A 20,490-nucleotide genomic window follows, 5' to 3' on the forward strand; every position below is an offset into this window, starting at 1 on the left:
CTTTCTTATAGATCTAAGATCTGTATAGATCTAAGCCACATGGGGTCCTAGCCCTGAGAGGGGAATAAACATAGTTTCCAGAAATTCTCTCTGACTGATAACCACCCACTAAAGAAAAATTAGTTTTCTCCAGTAGACTCTCCATAGGTATATAAACCACACTTAACAGCAGGCCCCATGCTCAGCAGTAGATGGCCAACACAAAACAAACTCAATTGTATTTTTTGGAAGTTTTGGGCTCATAATACTTTGGACATTTGTTTTTGTTTTTGTTTCCTCTTACAGGTCTTTCGTTTGTGTACCATGGTTTCCAACTTCATGACTCTATGGGATTTCTGTGTGTGTACATGTGTGAATCCCTGTGTCTATATGTCTTTCATGTGCTTTTCCTTTTGAATTTTTGTTTTGTTCTATTCTGCTTTGTTTGTGTTTTATCGTTATTATTATTTTGAGGGAGGGGTTCAAGACAGGGTTCCTCTGTGTAGCCTTGATTGTACTGGAACTCACTCTGTAGACCAGGCTGACCTCAAACTCACAGAGATCTGCCTGCCTCTGCCTCCTGAGTGCTGGGATTAAAGGCATGCACCTCTACTGCCTGGCTGTTATTATTTTTTTAGATGCCTGTTTGTTTTCTAATGAGAGAGAGAAATAAAGGGTGTGGATTTGGGTAAATGGAGAGGTTATAAAAGGAGTTGAGAGAGGGTAAACCTTGATTAGAATATATTATATGAAAAATCTATTTTCAATTTTTTAAAAAAATGTACTTTTGTTTTTAAAAAAAAGAAGATGAAACACAAGACAACACCTAGGGCTGGGTCACACAGACACCTTTGCCCTTCCTCTCTGCATCCTGAGCATGTGTTTGGATTCTTAGCTACAGCTTAAGTCAACTGAGTTTTCAGATTGTCTGGTCTGACTTTTGACCCCTGATGCTTTACTTTATGGCCGTAACTATATACACAAGATACTGGAACCTCCCAGACACCTCTCACAGCCCCTCCCTCCAGTGTGTTTATTGTATCCCACTCTGGCGCTCGGCACAGGTGCGGTCATCAGAGCTCAGTCTCTGTAGGTGTTGGTGTAGACAGGAGAACTAAATGGCTATTGGCAGACTCTAGCTTTGGGTTCTTGTTTTTGTTTTGTTTTTGTTTTGTTTTGTTTTGTTTTCATTGCTGGGGATCAAATCCAGAGCCTTGTGCTTGTTAGGCAAGTGCTCTATCACTGAACTGTGTCTCCAGCCATAGTCTTGAGTTCTTTAACATCAAGGGTCATGGTACTTTCTAAGACTTTCTTCTCTGGGGCAGTAGAAAAATCTTCAAGTCAGTGCTGATCCCAGAAAAGTGACTGTATCAAGGCCACAGGGCACTTCATCTGATCCACAATCTCTGGAGATAACTCTCTACTCAACACTCCTGTCTATCCACAGTATCCTGTGTCTCAGGAGGCCAACCTTAGAGGCTTTCATGCCAGCCTCCACTTGGGTTGGTTGGAACAATGAGGGGACTTGTGGATCAGAGCAGAGAAGTGTTGTCATGTTTTCCCACTGCTCCCTGTTGGATCACCATCCCACTGGGTGGTACTACCTCTTCCTAGGTTCAGCAATAGTATTACTGAGCCCTTCCAGGCCTGAGGTAAGAGTTTCCACAGTTGCTTAAAAGGAGGCTCCAAGGTTTGACACTATTACTGATGCTTATAGACAGGAGCCTAACATGGCTGTCCTCCGAGAGGCCCAACAAGCAGCTGACTGAGACAGACACAGAGATTTATACCCAACCAATGGACTGAAGTTGGGGACCCCTGTGGTTGAATTAGAGAAAGTTTGGAAGAACCTGAGGAGGAGGGTGAACCCAAAGGAAGACCAGCAGTCTCAACTAACCTGGACCCCTGAGATCTCTCAGATACTGAGCCAACAACTAGGCAGCATGCACTAGCAGGTACGGAACCCCCTAACCCCTGACACACAGACATATACAGCAGAGGACTGCCTGGTCTGGCCTCAGTGAGAGAAGACTCATCTAACCCTCAAGAGATTTGAGACCCGAGGGAGTAGGGAGTCCTGGGGAGGGGGCATCTCTTAGAAATGGAGGAGGAGGAATGGGATGTGGAACTGTGGGAGGACAGAGGGAGAGGTAATGACTGGACTGTAAATATATATATATGGTTTCCACTGTTGCTAGCCTCTAGATGACGACTTACCACCCTCTTGACTGTCCCTTTAACCTAAGCACACTTCAGTGTGCTTATTTCTTCACTGAAGCAGTGACACAAGATCCTCTGCCTGAGTCTGCCATTTAGATCAGCCACATCAAGACTTTCCTCAGAATGCTAAGCCAAGTGAGCAGGCCCGCCACCATTCCTACTTCGGGACAGTCATACAAAGGGCCAGCATTTCTAGGGAACCGCAGGGTCTGACTCTGGTTTATCTGTCACTTGAAAACCCTCTTGTGGGCAGAGTCAATGAGTTGGAGCACTGTGGCAAGGGGACAGCTGCTGATGTGACGCAAGGCACGGAACAAAACATGCCTCTAGGCGGAGCTTGGCCATTCACCTGCTCAAGCAACTGAGCAGGAAGCAGCAGGAAACCAAGGACCAGGAGCTTCATGCAGGCTCTCCAGGGCCTGGCAGGGCCTGGCAGGAACCCTAGGGTGCTGGAAAAGTGGCAAGGGACACTCATATCAGAAGAAAGAGCAAAGGCTTGGCAGAAGGAAGCAGGACACTGAGGGGAAAGATATGATGCTTCCCAATGCCACTTGGCTTTTCTCAAAGCATAGCCCCTGTGTTGTTTTTGTTTGTTTGTTTGTTTGTTTGTTTGTTTGTTTTTTCAAGACAGGGTTTCTCTGTGTAGCCCTGGCTGACCTGGAACTCACTTTGTAGACCAGATTGGCCTCGAACTCAGAAATCCGCCTGCCTCTGTCTCCCAAGTGCTGGGATTACAGGCGTGTGCCACCACGCCCAGCATAGCCCTTGTGATGGTCTGTATATTTTCGGCCCATGGAGTGGCACTATTAGGTGTGTCCCTGTTGGAATAGGTGTGTCACTGTGGGTGTGGGCTTTTAAACCCTCATCCTAGCTGCCTGGAAGCTAGTATTCTGCTAGCAGTGTTAAGATGAAGATGTAAAACTTTCAGCTCCTCCTCCACCATGACTGCCTGGATGCTGCCATGTTGCCACCTTGATGATAGTGGACTGAAGCCTCTGAACCTGTAAGCCAGCTCCAATTAAACATTGTCTTTTATAAGAGTTGCCTTGGTCATGGTGTCTGTTCACAGCAGTAAAACCCTAAGACAGCCCTTCACAATACCCACCCTGGAATGGGACTCCTGGCTAGAGACAGGCCTCCAACACCCTCACAAGCTGTCCTTCACCCTCACAAGCTGTCCTCCTCCCTCAAAGCTGGGCTGACAGTCACTCAGCCCCTTTTACTTCCCTTGCTAACCACACCTGCCCAGACCAAAGCCACAGGGGCGCCTGCATTTCAGTTTTCATTTCCTCTGCACCTTTGTGTGTTTCTTTTTCTCAACAGGGGTGGGACCTGACACCCTCAGCTCTCTCAGCAAGGACTCTTTGCAGTTACTCCTGCCTGACCTCAACCACATACCCTGTCCTCTGTCTGCCTTCCTAGCTGCCTAGACCAAGCTGTCTGCCCTTGGGCTCCTCTGCTTAAATGTACCCCATTTTTTCCCAAATTAAGTCCAATATTTTGGGGATTTTGTTTTTTTTTTTTTTTGTTATTGTCCACAATTTTTTTCTAGAATTCATTTAAAATATCCCAGATAAATAACTTTTAATTCTGATTATCTTTCTTTTATTTATCCTGATTAATTTGAAAGCAATATAACATGGAACTTTATAGTGCTAGCAACTATACACAGCTAATCAAATTATTCTTTTTTCATTTTATTTTGGATTTGTTTTGTGTTTTTTTTTTCCAACAAGGACTCAAGTAGCCCAGGCTGGTTTCTAATTCACTGTGTAACCAAAAATGATCTTGAACTCCTAATCCTCCTGCATCTACCTCCCAAGTGTGTGTCTGGGATCATCACACCTGTATTTGAACTTTCCTTGAATATGGGAAGCCTATTCTTCAAATAGTTCTTGGTGGCATATTTCAAGTATCTTTTAGAATAAGGCACCTGCTATAATCTAGCTACAACTTTTCAAGGACTACGAAAACTTCCACCTAAGAGCCAGGATTTTCCATTTATTTTGATTCTCTCTTAAAAGACTTGCTTGAAATTGGCAGATAATTTCCACATCTACAGGAAGAGAGGCAGTTTACAGGAGACATTTTAGAGTGCTCCTTCCTGCTCGCTCCACTACCCACTCTTCACTGTAAGCTTTTCCACGGGTGCCAGAGTGGCAGTTAAGGGCAAGCTTGTTGGTTGGCACCAGCCAGCCTAGACATCCTCACAAGTGCATTTGTTGCACTGATCACACCAGATGCATCCATCATCCCACATTTGCCAGGCTGCCTTAGCAACTTCACACTTTTTAATAACTTCTGCATATGCTGTTCAGCACCTTTCTCCCTCTGCTCTGCAGGCTAAGCTCCATTTCCCCTTTAAATGCCTGTTCAAAGCCATCGTTATTAATCAACAAGTTGCCTATAGCTGGGTGCTGCTGTCTGCCTTTGGATCCCAGCACTAACACAGAGGCAGGCAGATCTCTGAGTTTAAGGCTGGCCAGAGCTACATAGTGAAACGGTCTCAGAAACTAAAATAATAAGACTGCTTTGTTAGTTTTTTTTTTCTTACTGTGTTTTGTTCTGTTTTGAGACAAGGTCTCATTCTAAGGGCCACACTAGCCTGGAATTCACACTGCAGTCCAGGCTGGCTTCGCACTCACAGCCTGCCCTTTACCTGAGCCCTGTAGGTGCTAGGTTACAGGGTGAGCACCAGGCTTGTCAAAGCCACTGCTTCTGTGAGGGTATCCTCCTTTCCCTAACTCAGACTCTGTCCTCCCAGGTCCAACCTTGTTCAGATCTCAGTGACAGCACCAAGCTTCTCTTTGGCTGCATCCTCTTCTCAATTCCTCTTTTTTTTTCAAACTCAGGCCCCACCTGAGCGACTGATTAGCTATGTGACCTTAGGCAAGTCACTGCACCATCCCTGGACGTCCCCCTAAAAGGACCCCTTCCCGGTTCACACATGAAAAACCTGATTATCCCATCTCCCCCTAACCATCCTCCACAATGCTGAGTCCACTGCCAGCAAGGGGCCAGACTCCTTATAAACAAATTGCCTCTTGTATCCCCATTGCCCCCCACTATTCCAGAAATCCTTATTTCAGGGGTGAACTTAGCCATTTCTTAAAATAGAAGTGCCTGAGCTCAGCGAAGCATTGCGATTTGCCTGTCATGAACATATTTCAAAGCTTTTTCCTTTATCTTCCTCCTGAATCCTTGAGCCAGCCTACTTGCCAAAGATAGCCCCTGACCAGGACTGAGACCAGACTGCAAGCCTACACCAGGCCTTCTTCTCACCTGTTGCTGCCCCATGAACTTTCAGAGCCAAAGCTGCAGATACCCGACAGTTTCACTTCCCTCCTGGCTGCAGAGACTACGAATGAGCAATTGTGAGAGCTCAGGCACTTCCGTTTCACTCTGAACCAGGCTTCCTTTCCACCTCTTCTCTAGGCAGCAAGCAAGCTGTGGGCCTCTGCGCGTGCCAGCTCCCAGATGGTCTGGTTCCTCCTGGAGGCTCAGGCCAGTCAGCATCAGTTCTGGGCTCCCTGAGGACAAGAGAAAGCCTTGTGTGCTTGAGGCAAGAAGCCTATTTGCCTCCATCTCTGGAGAGTCGGGTCTTGACCTTGATGAAACTTTGGTTCACCTGTATAGTTGAGGACAGCCAAACACGCAGAAAAATCATGAGCCCCTAGTCCTGATGGAACCTGTTCATTTTAAAGATGGAGAGACCCTGGCTTAGAAAGGGATTGGCTCAGGTGGGAAAGCAGTGATGTTCCCTGGCCATTTATAGGGACGCCTAGTCTTAAATACATGATCTCAAACAATGATTCTCTAAAAGTGCTTTTGCATACATTAGGAGACACACACACACACACACACACACAGAGAGAGAGAGAGAGAGAGAGAGAGAGAGAGAGAGAGAGAGAGAGAGAGAGAGTATGTGATCTTGTTGTCTCTATAATGCTGGAGTTAATCCTGGGGTCTCACAGATGCTCAGCAATGTTAAAGTAGCTCCTGCTCTCTACCACCAAGATGCACTGGCCAAAAGTTTTTATTGTTTTTGGACAGAGTTTCACTATTTTTGCAGACTGGTCTCAAACTCATGGGCTCACACTATGTGATTCCATGGGCACATGCACAGCAGAATTGTTTTATTTTTCTAGTTACCTTTTACCAGGGAGGCAGGAGCCTTTTTTCTGCTGCCCTGATGCACGCCAACCTGCATCCCTGCAGCAGCCCCATGACACTGGCTTCCCGTTTAAACCAGTTAACTTTTAAAATGTTCTGAAACTGATGACCAAGGCTTAATCACAGACGCCAACAATGTAACCTAGCATGAGTGGATTCCCACCTAGGCTGAGGAGCATCTTTGGGATATCCAGAGGCCTTTTGTGCTTGGGGTCTGGGTTCTTCAGCAGAGAGGAGTCCAGACACAAGGACTACTTTTGACCAGTTCTTCTCACCAGGACACAGTTAATCCACCACACCTGTGAGATACCACTGGAAGGAAGATGATAGCTGGCTTCTCCGTTTCTCTAGCTCACTTTTCCCTCTAACATCATCCTTAAGGATAGGGAAGACATTAAAGATCAGGCATCTCAACAGGGGATGTGACTCAGTTGACAGAGTACTTGCCTAACATGCACAAAGCTCTGGGTTCAATCCCCAACACTGAATAAAAGAGGAAAGGATGTGTGTGCAATTTGTGATCTCAGTACTCTGGAGGTAGAATCAGGAGGATCAGAAGTCCAAGGTCACACACACACACACACACACACACACACACACACACACACACGAGGAGGGGTACAGTTTTTAGGTTGTGCCTATAAGAGGCTACAAGATTTCCGTGAGCTCAAAGTCAGCCTGAGCTACATAATGAGTTCTAAACTAGTTTTGACTACAAAGTAAGACCCTGTCAAAAGAATTAAGTGGCACCCCCCCCCCCAGCACCTAGGAGGGAGTGGCAGGCTTATCTCTGTGAATTCCAGGCCAACCTGGTCTACATAGTGAGTTTCAAGACAGCCAGGACTACATAGTGAGGTCCTGTCTCAAAAAATGAAACAAAATAAAATAAAACCCACAGAGGCACGTATAAGTGAGCTTTCTCGATGAAGCAGATGAGACCCATTCCTGGGATCTTGGAACATTATTAAAGACACAAAGTGGAGAAGTGGGGGAGGGCAAGGAGTAAGTACCCCAGCTTGCCAGTTAATGCAACCCATTCTGATTCAGGAGGCCTGATTTCAACATAATTCTTTGCCTTTCCCTCAAGTTTTTATTAACTAACAATTTGCCTGGGTATTTTATCTATCTGTGTAGAGCGTAAGGTTGGTCCTAGAGCTACCTGGCTTTCCTCTCCCCACACGATAGAGAACAGCAGCACGGAAAGATGGTGACTATCTAGTGTGGGCTGCAGCACCAGTGTAGAGCTCAGAAAACAGCTTTGTGGAGTCAGTTCTGTTCTTCCACTTTCTTGTGGGCCCGGGGGATTGAACTTGGGTCCTCCGTTTTGTACCGCAGGTGCCTTTTCCTGGCTGAGCCATCATGCCAGCCCCATGGAGGTCTTTCTGTAGGCGATGACCATGACGTAAGATATAACATCTCCTTTCAAATGCATCAAATAACTCATTTATTGGCCATGCTGGGGACCAAACACTAGGGCTTCCACATACTAGACAAGTGTTCTACCACTAAGCCATTGCATTTAACACTTCATTGTTTTGTTCTGCCTTACAATGATGCTTTTAGATTGTGGCTTAAACCTAGGAACTCTCAAACATGCCAGGCAAGTTTCCTACCACAGGGCTACATCCCCAGACCAGTTCTCCACTTTTTAAAATTAATTGATTTATTAATTATGTTTTGAGTTAGAGTCTCACTATTTAGTCCTGGTGGGCCTGGTAATCACAATATAAATCAGTCTGTCCCCAAACTTGTAGAGATCTGCCGGCCTCTGTCTCCTTGAGCTGGAACTCAAATCATGAGCCACCACACCCAGCTTTTTTTTTTTAATGTTTTTGTTTTTGTTTCTGAAACATGGTCTTGCTCTGTAACACTGGCTGACCTGCTGTGTAGTCCAGGGTAACCTCAAACTCGACACACTCCTGCTTCCTCAGCCTCCCCAGGGCTGCGATTATAGATGTGTACTCATGCCTGGCTCATTTCTCCAACTTAGAAGTAACAGAACTGTAACTCCCCAAAGGCCAATGCCTTCCTTACTCGAGGCCACGTAGTGAATTAGGAGAGAGTGGTTGTTCACCCCTGGCATCCGGAGCTAGAGGCAAAATTGATATCATTTGTAGAACTAGGCTGGGGCAGAGGTGTTGCCGGGGAGGATGTTTAGAAACAAAAAGGAAAGACAAGCTAAGAATGGTAGAGCAGAATGCAATCAGGAGGGTGTGCCCTTCTCCCACACCAAGGAACAGAAGAGGACAGGAACTCCCGGCAGGGTGGGTGCCAGCTCATTGTCTCAGGATGGCAAAAACTGATGAAGGCACAATGTCAAGGCAGCTGACCCTGGGCTGGGAGGCAGAGTTTCTGTCTGCCGGTGTGGGCCTATCTGCTAATCTCCGCTCACCGATGTGACCTCTGGGCGGGATGCCTTTTAAGTGCCGTCCGTGGATTCAGGGCTCCTCTGCTCTCTCCTGTTAGAAGCTTCCGATTGATAAGCTGCGCAATCAGACCGGACTCAAAGCCCGGATCTCCAGGCACCATACAGAAGAGAGGCACCTGGGCAGTGGGGAGGGAGGGCCTTGGACAGATCTTTGGACATTAGGTTTCTCATCTTTCCCAAGAAAGACCTGGAGTCAGCAGTCTGTGGGGTCTGGCCTCCTTTGCTGTACCAGGGTAGGGAGGTGGGGCCGAGCTCCTGGTGGGCTGGTGGGTGGCAGGCAGAGGATGTGGCTTGACCCACCCTAGGCTGCCCATGGCTGCCTGGGCCATCCCATTACAGGCAGGGAAATCACAGACTCAGCGCTCAGACATCTGGGAGGCTCTGGGCAGCCTGGGTATTTTTAGAAGGCCAGACATGCCCAGAATCCTGGGCGTTGCTGAGCCAGAAAAGCGAGGAGGACTGCATAAAGCAAACCAAAAGAAGTGGCCTGCGCCCTGCTTTCTTCACTGAGATCAGTTGGCCTGGCTTTTCCCAAGCCCCCTGCTAGGCCTGCTGTATTCAAGCTTGTCCCCTTGATTTTCACAGGATCCTGCTTCCTTTGGGGCATTCAGGTGCAGAGCTATGCCATGGCCCAGGAGTACTTGCTCTCCCCCGATTGACTCGGGCAGCTAGTTGGTACCTCCTCTGGTCCAGATGAACTACTGGACCCCAGGGACATACAAATGAAAGGAGTTATCTTCCCGTTGTTTGTGGGTGATGGTGAAATAAAAATGCCAGTGTTCTGAAATCACCATGTGAGAAGGAAGTTGGGTCTGGAGGAACTCTCAGACTTCCACGAGAATCAGATAATAATCTAGAGAGGAAAATGCCAACTTCCAGCTGTGGGACAACCCCTGGGCGAAAACTGTGGAGTGATTACCAGTCCTTTTCAGACCCGGGCTTTTTTCTTTTATATTGTTTCTGAAACAGGACATTTCAGAGGTGGGGTAGCCAAGTGTAGTGGTACTTGCCTGTAATTTGAGCACCTAGGAGGCTGAAGCAGGAACGCCAAGTTTGAGGCTAGCCTGAGCTACAGAGTTAATTGAAGGTAAACCTAAGCAATGTAATGAGACCCTGTCTCAAAAAAGGCATCAAGAGACAGGGGAAGGGAGCAAAGAGTGTGATAAAGGGTAACGAGACCCCTTTCAGCGCTTATCTACCAGAAACCACGCCTAATTTGCATTGGTAATGGTTGTCCCTGAACCCTTCCCCTAATGCTGTCTCCACAAACTTCTCCAGGTAAGTTCACTCCACCACATTACATGCAAGAACCCAAGTCTTACAAGGGGCTTCTCTCTAGCCCAGGTAGACCCTGAGCTATCTGGAATCCGCATGGCCTCGTGTAGTCGAAAGTACAGGATGGATGATCCCAGGCTTGGACATCAAAGGGAAAGGACTGGGGTGGGCAAAGGGCAGGCACACATCCCCACCCCACCCCCGCCACAGTTCTGTAGCACAACTGCATCTTCAGTTTAGAACTGGACTGTCCTTGGGTCTCTTCTCTGTCCTTCCTACCTAGGATTTTTCCAATGTCTCACTAGCTAAAGTTTCCTGCCTTATAGGTGATATCTATGACTTTTCTACTGAAATTATTAGATTTCCTACTTGTACTATAATGAAAACCTAAGCAAATTAATCAAACACTCTGGCTAAATGCAGAGTGTCTCACCAAGAAGGTACTTCTTTGTCAAAACCCATGTCCAGCCTTATCCACAAGCTGGGGCCATCTCCTAAGGGTACTGACTGCCTGACAGCATCTCACATTGAAACTTATCAAGTTTGAGACTTCCTGCTGTAGGCAAAGCGATTGCTTCTTCCCTGCAAGGTCCTGCTATGAGGTCTTTTCCCAACTCACTGAGCAACTTGTGAGTCTCTCCATCTGGGTCTGAGATTCTTCACCGTAAAATAGAAAATTGAGTTAAGACAAAACCTACAGCTCCTTCTGGTTCCGACACACTAGGATTTCACATTGCAATTGAGTCATTTACTCCCTGGGTTCCCTGACTGACCTGGGTGCTTCATGGGAGACTAAAGGCAGAAAGTGGTATCTCCAGGAGGGCAGGTATCTGTGGGTGTAAAGGAAACAGCCAAAGAAGGTTACGATCACCCGGAGGACAGCCGCTGAGCTGGGCATTGTGAGACCCAGCCCCAGCTGCTCAGGGTGCAGCTCGGCATCCTAAGGTCCTGGGAGGACAGAGCCCAGCGATGCCCTCTGAGGTATCCTGATGAAACATTCAACACCAACTCAACCCTGGCAAGGACTCAAGACCACTCTCCCTGTTTCCATCCATCCTGATTAACACTGGGTGCTCACGGCTCAGGAGACTGGCAGTGCCAGGCCTACCTCCTTCCCAGCATTCTTCACGCCCACCCTGGGGTCCACCTGATGCCCAAAGGTGGCCTAGACTTTAAATTAAGAATGCCTCTGTTGAGAAGCTCTCCCAGATCCCCCATCCTAAGCAGGGTGAGGCCCTTTACTCAATTGACAGCCTCTCTCTCTCTCTCTCTCTCTCTCTCTCTCCCTCCCTCCCTCCCTCCTTCCCTCCCTCCCTCCCTCCTTCCTTCCCTTCCTCCCTCCCTTCCTTCCTTTCTTTTATATTGGTTATTTATTTGCATTTCAAATGTTATCACCCTTCCTGGTTTCCCCTTTGCAAACCCCCTATCCCATCCCCGTTACCCCTGCTTCTTTGAGGTTGCTCCCCCACCCACCCTCCCTTTCATGAGCTTGGCCTGTCCTTCCACTGAGCCACTGCCACTGTGTCCCGACCACCCGTTCTCTCCCTGGACTTATTAATGTCCTTGCTAGAGTGTGTACAGAGAATACTCTTGAACTTTAATTGAACAAATCCGTAAAATCAGTCCTGTTTGGAGCACAGCCTCCATTCAGGTTCGCTAGCATTAACTCTGGCCCTCAGGCCTTTTCCATCTGACCTGCTGGAGAAGAAACTTGCTGTTTGCCTTTGGGGTTGGATATGGAGTTCTATTAACTCTCTTTCTCTCTTTGGGAAAGTTTGAAGCTCTGTTGCTTGGCCAGGGGATTTCAAGCCTGGAAGAGCACCGGAGATAGGAGGAAGTTTCTCTCTTCCCAGAGCCTCCAGACCTCGGATCCCTCCAACCTCAATATTCACCAGAGCCTGCAGAAAGCTTTGCCTCCGTGTGACAGTTTGCTGGCCAGATAAACTAATCTGGGAACCTTATGTTCTGGCCTGTCAATTATCTTGTTATTCTGTCCCTTAAAAGGTCTCCTGAGGACACATGCTGGGGGCAGTGATCATAATATTGAGTACGAGGTCAGGCTAGGATGTGCATAGAGTGTAGAGAAATGCTTTGGGTTAGGTGACTGTCCCCACCAAACCTAGGAGGAGGTGTCTTCATTTTCATCTATGTATGTGTAGAACCATCCTAGCTTTCAGACCTGTCTCCACCTTAACCCAGTTGATGAAGCTTCAAAACAAAGAACTCATAGGTTGTTTCCTTCTGGAGATACTCTGTCCAGTCTAACATGGCTTGCTTCCAGGACAGAGGTGGCCTCAGTTTCTCCATCCGTACACTAAAGTGAAGACTCTAATGCCTGGGAACCTCTGGTCAGGACCACCTTTGGCAGGATGAAATGGAAGAGGCTGTCCCTGTGTGGGGGTACCAGGCACAACATACTTCCCACACTGTCTTATCTCATAGCCATAGATCAAGAGTAAACCCTTTGCCCACAGAGGCTGATGGAACCGAAAACAGGCTCCCTCTGCTCACCCCATCAGCTGCCAAATCTCTGCAAAAAGTGCCTCAGTATTTTGTATGTGGTATAATACATATGACATAAGATTGAACATTTTAAATACCGAATTTATGGCCATTGCGCATATTGACAATGTTATATAACTGTCACCACGATCCATTTCCAAACAGAGACTCTGTAATCATTAACTAGGGACTCCCTGTCTCCTTTCCTAGTCCCTGATATCCTCTTATTGTACTTTTTATCTTGATGATTTGCCTGTTGTAAGTACCTCATTGTCAAAGGAGGAAATCAACATTTAATTTAAAGATCCTATTAAGACATGCCTATAATCCCATTTCTTACAAAGCAGAGGCAAGAAGACTGCTATCTAAGCTACAGAATAAATTTCCAAGCTAGCCTGGCTACAGTGAGACCTTATCCAAATAAATAAGTAAATAAGTGCCCTGTAGAGCCGGCCTGTAATCCTAGTGATTCTAGAAATGCAGAGTTAGCTACAAAACAACTTTGGGTAATTTAGTGAGACTCTTCTCAAAATAAAAAGTAAGAATAAGACTGGTGTAGCACAATGGTGGAACATGTCCTAGAAAATGCGGATGCTCCCTTTGGAGCCTAATAAGGCCGAATAAAACCTACACAGGGAGGCATGGCGACTTGTACTGAGAGACCTGGCACTCTCAGGGTGGAAGCAAGGGGTCAGAAGTTTAAGGCCAACCTGGGACACAGGAATTAATTAATTAATTAGTTGAAAGTTAAAATAATAGTTGGTTCTTGTTGATTCTAGAGTCAGGCAGCACTTTACAAAATGTTCCAATGAGTCCAGCAAATGAGGTTGGTTTTATAGACAAAAAAGGCTGAGAGGAGGCAAAACCAAGAAAAGACTGTTAACGCTCCTTGAAGAAATTGGTTACCATTTGGTAAGTGCAGGTTCCTCATTTGTTGTATAAACAAGCAGAAAGTCACATAAACAGCTTAGTTTCAGCTTTGGTGACTAAGACTTTAGCATAAGTGACTCCATTCCATAGTCTTTTGGAGCCTAGCACAGAAACTTAGTTTGTTTTTTTTTTTTTATAAGATGTATTTATTATTATATGTAAGTACAATGTAGCAGTCTTCAGATACCCCAGAAGAGGGTGTCAGATCTCATTTCGGATGGTTGTGAGCCACCGTGGTTGCTGGGGTTTGAACTCAGGACCTTTGGGAGAGTAATCAGTGCTCTTAACAGCTGAGACATCTCTCCAGTTCTGAAACTTAGTTTTAAACAATGGTTCCCTGTAATTTTTTATTTATCATCATATAAGTGGGATCATAGCATATTTTCCTTTCATGCCTAGTTTGTTTAACTTACTGTAATGTTTTCAAGGTTTTTTTTGTGCTGTAGCACTGATCAGAAATTAATCCTTTTATATTTAGTGTGTGTGTGTGTGTGTGTGTGTGTGTATACTATACATATGTGGAAGTCACAGACCAACTTGCAGAAGCTTTCTCTCCTTCCACCTTGTGAATTCTAGGGACTGACCTCAGGTTGTCAGGCTTGTGAGACAAGCACCTTTACCTGCTGGGCCATCTTGTCAGCCGACTCCTTCTTCGTTAATGATTAGAAAGCCCTCTGCTCTTTGACTGTACATTTCTTGGCTTATCCACTCATCTGCTGATAGCTGGCAGAAAGTATTTACACCTTTCAGCTACTGAGTAACGATGCTACAAATGGTGTGCTGGTGTCCTTTTGAGTCTCCAGTTCTTTTGGTTTTATTATCCCTAGAAATTAAATCGTCAGATGACGTGGACTATGTGCAGCTTTCTGAGGAGCCACGGAGCTGTTTTGCACAGTGGCTGCCCCAGCGTCTACTTCCTGCCAATGGGACAGCATCTAATTCTCAACATTCTTGGCAATACGTGTTATTTCACTCCAAAAGACAACAAAAGTTATCCTAGTGGGTGGGAAGCAGTTTCTCGTTGTGTTTAGCCTCTGCATGTTTCAGGGTTTGGTTTGGTTTGGTTTGGTTTGGTTTGGTTTGGTTTGGTTTGGTTTGGTTTGGTTTGGTGTACTGGCGGCGTGGGCCAGGGTGCAGCACATGCTATGGAGTACCCTGGCCTGAGTGTAGAGGTCAGCAGGCAGCGCGAGGGAGCTGGCTCTCCTTCCACCGCGCCGGCTGTAGAGGCTGAACTCAGGCTGCCAAGCTTGGTGACAAGCACCTTTACTCGCGGAACCATTTTACTGGCCTGTTTGTTCCATTTTGTTTTGTTTTGTTCTGTTTTGTTTTGAAACAGGGTCTCATTCTTCTGTAGTCCAAGCAAGTCTGGAGCTTATGGTATAGCTCAGGCTGGCCTCAAACTCATTTTAATCCTCCTGCCTTAGCCTGCCCAGCCTTGAAATAACAGATGTCCTGGTGTGGTTTGAGGTGTGTTTTGATTTGCTTTTAAATATATTTTGCTAACACTGAAGTAGTTTTATCAAAGGCAAAGTTACCCAAAGTCTCCTGCCGATTGCAGGCAAAGGGACTTGGGAAGGTGTCTGAGGCTGAGGGGTGTGTGTGTGTGTGTGTGTGTGTAAGGACACTCGCTAGGCCTCCCTTCCTTTCCCTGACTCACACAGAAGTCCCTGAGACCCTTCTGAGGCAGTTGTGCACAAGGTAGGAACCCTTCAAATGGTTTCGGAGAATCAACCTGGAGGTGAGACAACCCTAACAGGGCAAAACGTTTCTTATCCTTTGTCCTTGGGGACACAAGTCACCTTGGAGGAGGCCATCTCTGCTTTGGCAGTCGCTTGAGATTATCAAGAGTAAACAGGCCCCGAGAGAACAAAACAGAGCAGCATGGACCTGGCAAAGGCTGCCTCTCCACCATGCGATAGAACCCTAAAACTGCAGAAGAAGATTAGTGTCGTGTTCGCAGGAGACTTAGAAGCGTCTCCTGCTTGTGAGAAAGGCCTAGCTGCATCCCTGGGAGCCCTGAGCTATTAGACTGCATCAGAAGACGACCCCTTCCTGAATGGTCATCAAGAAAGAGTCGCTGGGGTTTGAGAGGCGACTCAGCCATTAAAAGCACTTGTCGCTCTTGCACAGGACCCAGGATTGGTTCCCCAGCATCCACACTGTGGTGCAAAACCATTCCTAACTCCACTTCCAGGAAATCCAATGACCTTTTCTGTCACCAGGCACATGATGTTCTGTCACATGATGTTCTGTCACATGATGTGCTTAATACGTGCAGACAAAACACATGAAATAGAATAAATAAATCTAAAAGAAGGACAAAAGGAAAAAAACTGTCCCTGGTTACCTAAAGAGAACTCACCAATAGGAATGCATTTTAGACTCAAAAATTGATTGAAGACTCAAAGCCAACAGGGTAGTGGTGGCACATGCCTTTAGTCCCAGTGCTTGGGGGGCAGAGGCAGGTGGATTTCTGAGTTCGAGGCCAGCCTGGTCTACAGAGTGAGAACCAGGACAGCCACGGCTACACACAGAAAAACCTGTCTTCAAAACAAAAACAAAACAATAACAAAAAGCAAAAAAAAAAAAAGTCGTTAGAGCTCAAGAAACGAGTAAGTGGTCTGTGCAGACCCTCGTCTGCTGATCTCTTCACTTGGGAAGGCTAGGCAAGGGAGTCCCACAACATCAGGACCAGCTTCGTTCACAGTATCTAGTTCCATGCCAGCAAGGGCACAGGGTGACTCTGTCTCAAAATCAATCAATCAATCAATCAATCAATCAATAAGACTGTGAACCTGGATTTTGGAGGTCCTGTGATTCTGACCTCTAGTGCTCTGAGTCCTGAAGAGGAGGCCTGGCGCATGGCAGAGCCCCTGGGTGGTTTGAACATTCCTCTGGGGTAGAAGACATAGCCTCCCTAGGGCCAGATTGACCTGCTGATAAGATCTCTGGAACCTCAAGCAATTAACAGAGGGGTGGAAAATGTGACCATAATTTGTACCTTAAGCCAGTGAAGTGACCATACATGTTACTGATAGTTCTTAAATACATCATTTCTGTGGCTCCGGAAGTGAGGCAGAGCACGGAGGCCAGAGAGTATGCTACCCTCTCTGTCCTCAGGCAGGCACAGGAGGAGGGAGGGCGGGAGTCCAGATCCCTGGCTAGTTTTCAAGTTCTCCTGCTGCTTGTCGTCTTCAGAATCCCACCACAACCAGAACCACACGCAAGACAGCACTAAAGAACTCCTTCCGATGGGGCCGGCCAGAGGGCAAAGTGGGGAAAGCTCTAGCCTCGCGGGCTCGATGACCTGAGGTCATCCCTGGGACTCTGGTGGTTTGAATGTGAATGGCTCATGTACTTACTCCTTTTTCGTTAAGATTTAATTCTTATGTATTTTATGTATATATGGGCTCTTTACAAATATGTCTGCACACCAGGAGAGGGCGTTGGGTCCCGTTATATATAGCTGTAAGCTGCCATGTAGGTGCTAGAATCAAACCTGGGTCCTCTGCAAGAACAAGTGCTCTTAACCGATGAGTCATTTCCCCAGTCCCAGTCGATGGAACTGTTTGGGAAGGATTAGGAGCTGTCGTGGTGGTCTTTGAGGTTTTAAAAGCCCAAGCCATTCCCAATAAGGATGATTGTCCCCAGGACTGACAACCTGAGTTTAAAAGAAGGTGGAAGGAGAGAACTGACTACAAGTTGTTCTCTGACCACTTCACATGTGACCTGCTATGTTTCATAAAAAAGATAAAGGAGGAAGACATATGTTTATAGGAGACATGGTATCGTGGGGAGGAAGGGGGTACCTCTGCGGGCCCATGCTGAGGCATCCCTTCCCTCTGAGGGACCAGCCATAGGACAGTATAGTACAGAATAGAGTTTATTCAGGACATGGAGAGGGGAGTTGAAAGGGCGGGGAGAGAGAGAGAGAGAGAGAGAGAGAGAGAGAGAGAGAGAGAGAGAGAGAGGGAGAGAGAGGGAGAGAGAGAGAGAGAGAGAAGAAGGAGGAGGAGGAGGAGGAAGAGGAGGAGGAGGAGGAGGAAGAAGAAGAAGAAGAAGAAGAAGAAGAAGAAGAAGAAGAAGAAGAAGAAGAAGAAGAAGAAGAAGAAGAAGAAGAAGAAGAAGAAGAAGATCAGCCATGAGCGGATGGGGGAGGGGAGTGGGAGGAAGGTAAGGGAGCAGGAGCAAGAGAAGAGAGCAAGAGAGTGAGGAGGGGGCAAGCAGCTCCTTTTATAGTGAATCAGGCACACCTGGCTGTTGCTAGGTAACTGTTGGGTAGAGCCTACATGAAATGCCAACATGACCCATACACATATAATAAACAAATAATATAAAAATAATTTTTTTGTTTCTTGGATTTGGTTTTTTTGGAGACAGGGTTTCTCTGTGTAGCCCTGGCTGTCCTGGAACTCACTCTATAAACCAGGCTGGCCTCGAACTCAGAAATCTGCCTGCCTCTGCCTCCCAAGTGCTGGGATTACAGGCATGTGCCACCACTGCCTGACTGTAAAAATAATTTTAATGACAACTTTTACACATATTAATTGGTTTTATTTACTTTTATTCTAAAGCCAGGATATACAATAGGCCAAATAGAAAAGGTTAGCGTTCCAGTCTGAAGCAGGCGCCAGGCAAGTACACTACTACTGAGCCACAGCTACAGCCAGAGCCTTGTTCTATAGAGAGGAAAAGGCTTGAAGAAAGCAGAAAGAAAACATACAAAGTTACTGCCCTTGAGGAAACAAATAGAAAAACAGCTTCAAGCTAACATCTGGGTTATTTTAAGTTACTTCTTTTGTTTAGGGTTAAATAGAGAAAGCTCAGTTGCTGTTGGCAGCTTGGTAAGTCTGGCTGCTATCTTCCATCTCATCAGATTACAAGTTAGTTTTGTTTTACTTCTAGCACCACCCCATTTTTGTAAACGTTTTGTATTATTTGGTTTTCCTGACATAGGTTCTCTGGTCCTCTGGAAAAGTAAGTCGAACTTTTAACCGCTGAGCCATCTCTCCAGCCTCTCTGCCATAAGAATGGTTTAGATTTAGAGGCTTAGAGCCTTTTGTTTCCTTTTGGTTTGGTTTTTGGGGGTGTTTGTTGTTTGGGTTTTATTATGTAGTCCTGGCTGGCCTGGAACTTTCTATGTAGAATAAACTGGCCTTGAACTCACTGAGATCTGCCCGCCTTTGTTTCCCAGGTGCTGAGTTTAAAAGTATGTACCTAGAAGGTTTTGTTTTTATCAACCTATTCCGGAACAAAGAAAATCAGTGCTTGTTGGTGTAGTTCAGTGGTGGGGCACAGGCCTAGCATTCTCACATACACTGCTCTGAAAAATAAAATTACACTTTTTTTTAAGATTAATTAGGAATGCAATTCAGGAAAACACGAATTGGAACAGTCATGAAAACATACAACCTGTTTTTGGCCTGGTGTGAGAGCCCAAAATCTAAATCTAAACCATTCTTAAGGCAGAGAGGCTAGAGAGATGGCTCAGCAGTTAAAAGTTTGTCTTACTTTTCCAGAGGACTAGAGTTTGAGAGTCACCCCCCCCCCAACACACACAAATACATTCTTGTCACACAACTCACAAGTGCTCCTAACTCCTGCCCCAGGATTCAAAACTGCCTGTACCTCCTGTTTGCAGGATCCAATGCCCTCTTCTGGTCTCTATGGGAACTACATTCACATGTACAACACACAAACACACACACACACACACACACACACACGGGGGGGGGGGATTAAAAAATAAGAAGAAAAATTGTTAAAATCTTCTGTAATTCTTATCTCCCAGAGCCAATAGCCTGACAGTGATGAATCTAGCTATTGGAGCCGCATAGGTGAATCTCCTCTGACTTCTGCTGCCTTCTACCAGAAAACACGCTTGCTTCAAATGCAAGGCACTTTGAAGAAGAAGTTGGAATTCCCCAGCTCAACAGTTTTTCAGCTGTATGTAAAAAGCATGATTCTATAGGTGGAACTTGGGAAATTTAGAAAGGTGCTTGAGAAGATGCTTTTGGGGAGAAGAGGGAGATTGTCTTACCAAACAGGCAATCTCCACTTACTCCCAAGGAGGTGACATTTTTTGTTACTCAGGACAGAGCTGAAATGAGGTGTGGGCTCTGGGCCAGACAAACCCAGTGCTAGCTGTGACCATAGGCCAAGGTGCTAAATTCAGGTATCCCATCTGTTCAGGCTCTCCCACTGTCCCTGTGAGCATATGCCTGTTATTCAGGCTAAAATAAAAATCTCAATTATGTAAAAGGAATCTTTAACCTGTAGTCTTTTCCATGCCCATCACACACACAAAAAAGTTAAGTTGGAGTATGTTGGTGCATGTACTTAGTTCCTCAGGAGGCTGAGGCAGAGAGTCACTGCTTGAGTTGGGAGTTCCAAGCTAGCCTAGGTAATGTGAGAAGACCTTGTATTGAAAAACAAAACATTGACTACACCCAAGGAAGAAAGAAACAACAAAAAGAGTAGGGAAAGAGACTAGAGCGGAAACAAGGGTCTGACTCTCCCCCACCACAACTTCAGTCAGCAAGCGTGTTCATTTCTCTGTACCAATCCCTTTTTGGACCAGGCCTCCATGCAATGAATCAATGAATGCACTCATCTCCCTGCAATATCTATGTATCTACTGGAGCAACTGATTTCTGGCGCACACCCTTAATCCTAGCATACAGGAAGCAGAGGGAGGAGTATTTCTGGATTTGAGGCCAGCCTGATCTACAGAGTGAGTTGTAGGACAGCCAGGGATATACAAAAAAAACTTGTCTTGAAAAGCATAAATAAATAAATTCCACAGGAAGCTGGGTATTGTGGGGAGGAGCGGAATGGTATCAAGGGACAGAATGGCCTTGAACTCATTCTGAATGCAAGACCTTTGAACTCTCGATCTCTGCCTTTATCTTGAAGTGTTGAGATTACAGGCATGTGGCACAATGACTAGCTGTTTGCTTTCTCTCATACCTGCAACATCATTT

The 20,490-nt window shown here is 46.2% G+C and overlaps 1 protein-coding gene across 1 annotated transcript in view; it reads right to left on the minus strand.

Moving 5' to 3' along the window:
* Window positions 1-5,552, minus strand: part of Fchsd2 (FCH and double SH3 domains 2) — a 186,166-nt gene extending 180,614 nt beyond the window's left edge. The window contains exon 1 of the mRNA XM_052157215.1: window positions 5,482-5,552. Coding sequence (XP_052013175.1) covers window positions 5,482-5,496 — 15 coding nt within the window. The 5' untranslated portion in view covers window positions 5,497-5,552. The remainder of the gene's footprint in view (window positions 1-5,481) is intronic.
* Window positions 5,553-20,490: the final 14,938 nt, after the last annotated feature.

The sequence above is a fragment of the Apodemus sylvaticus genome, chromosome 1, assembly GCF_947179515.1.
Source record: "Apodemus sylvaticus chromosome 1, mApoSyl1.1, whole genome shotgun sequence".
Lineage (NCBI taxonomy): Eukaryota > Metazoa > Chordata > Mammalia > Rodentia > Muridae > Apodemus > Apodemus sylvaticus.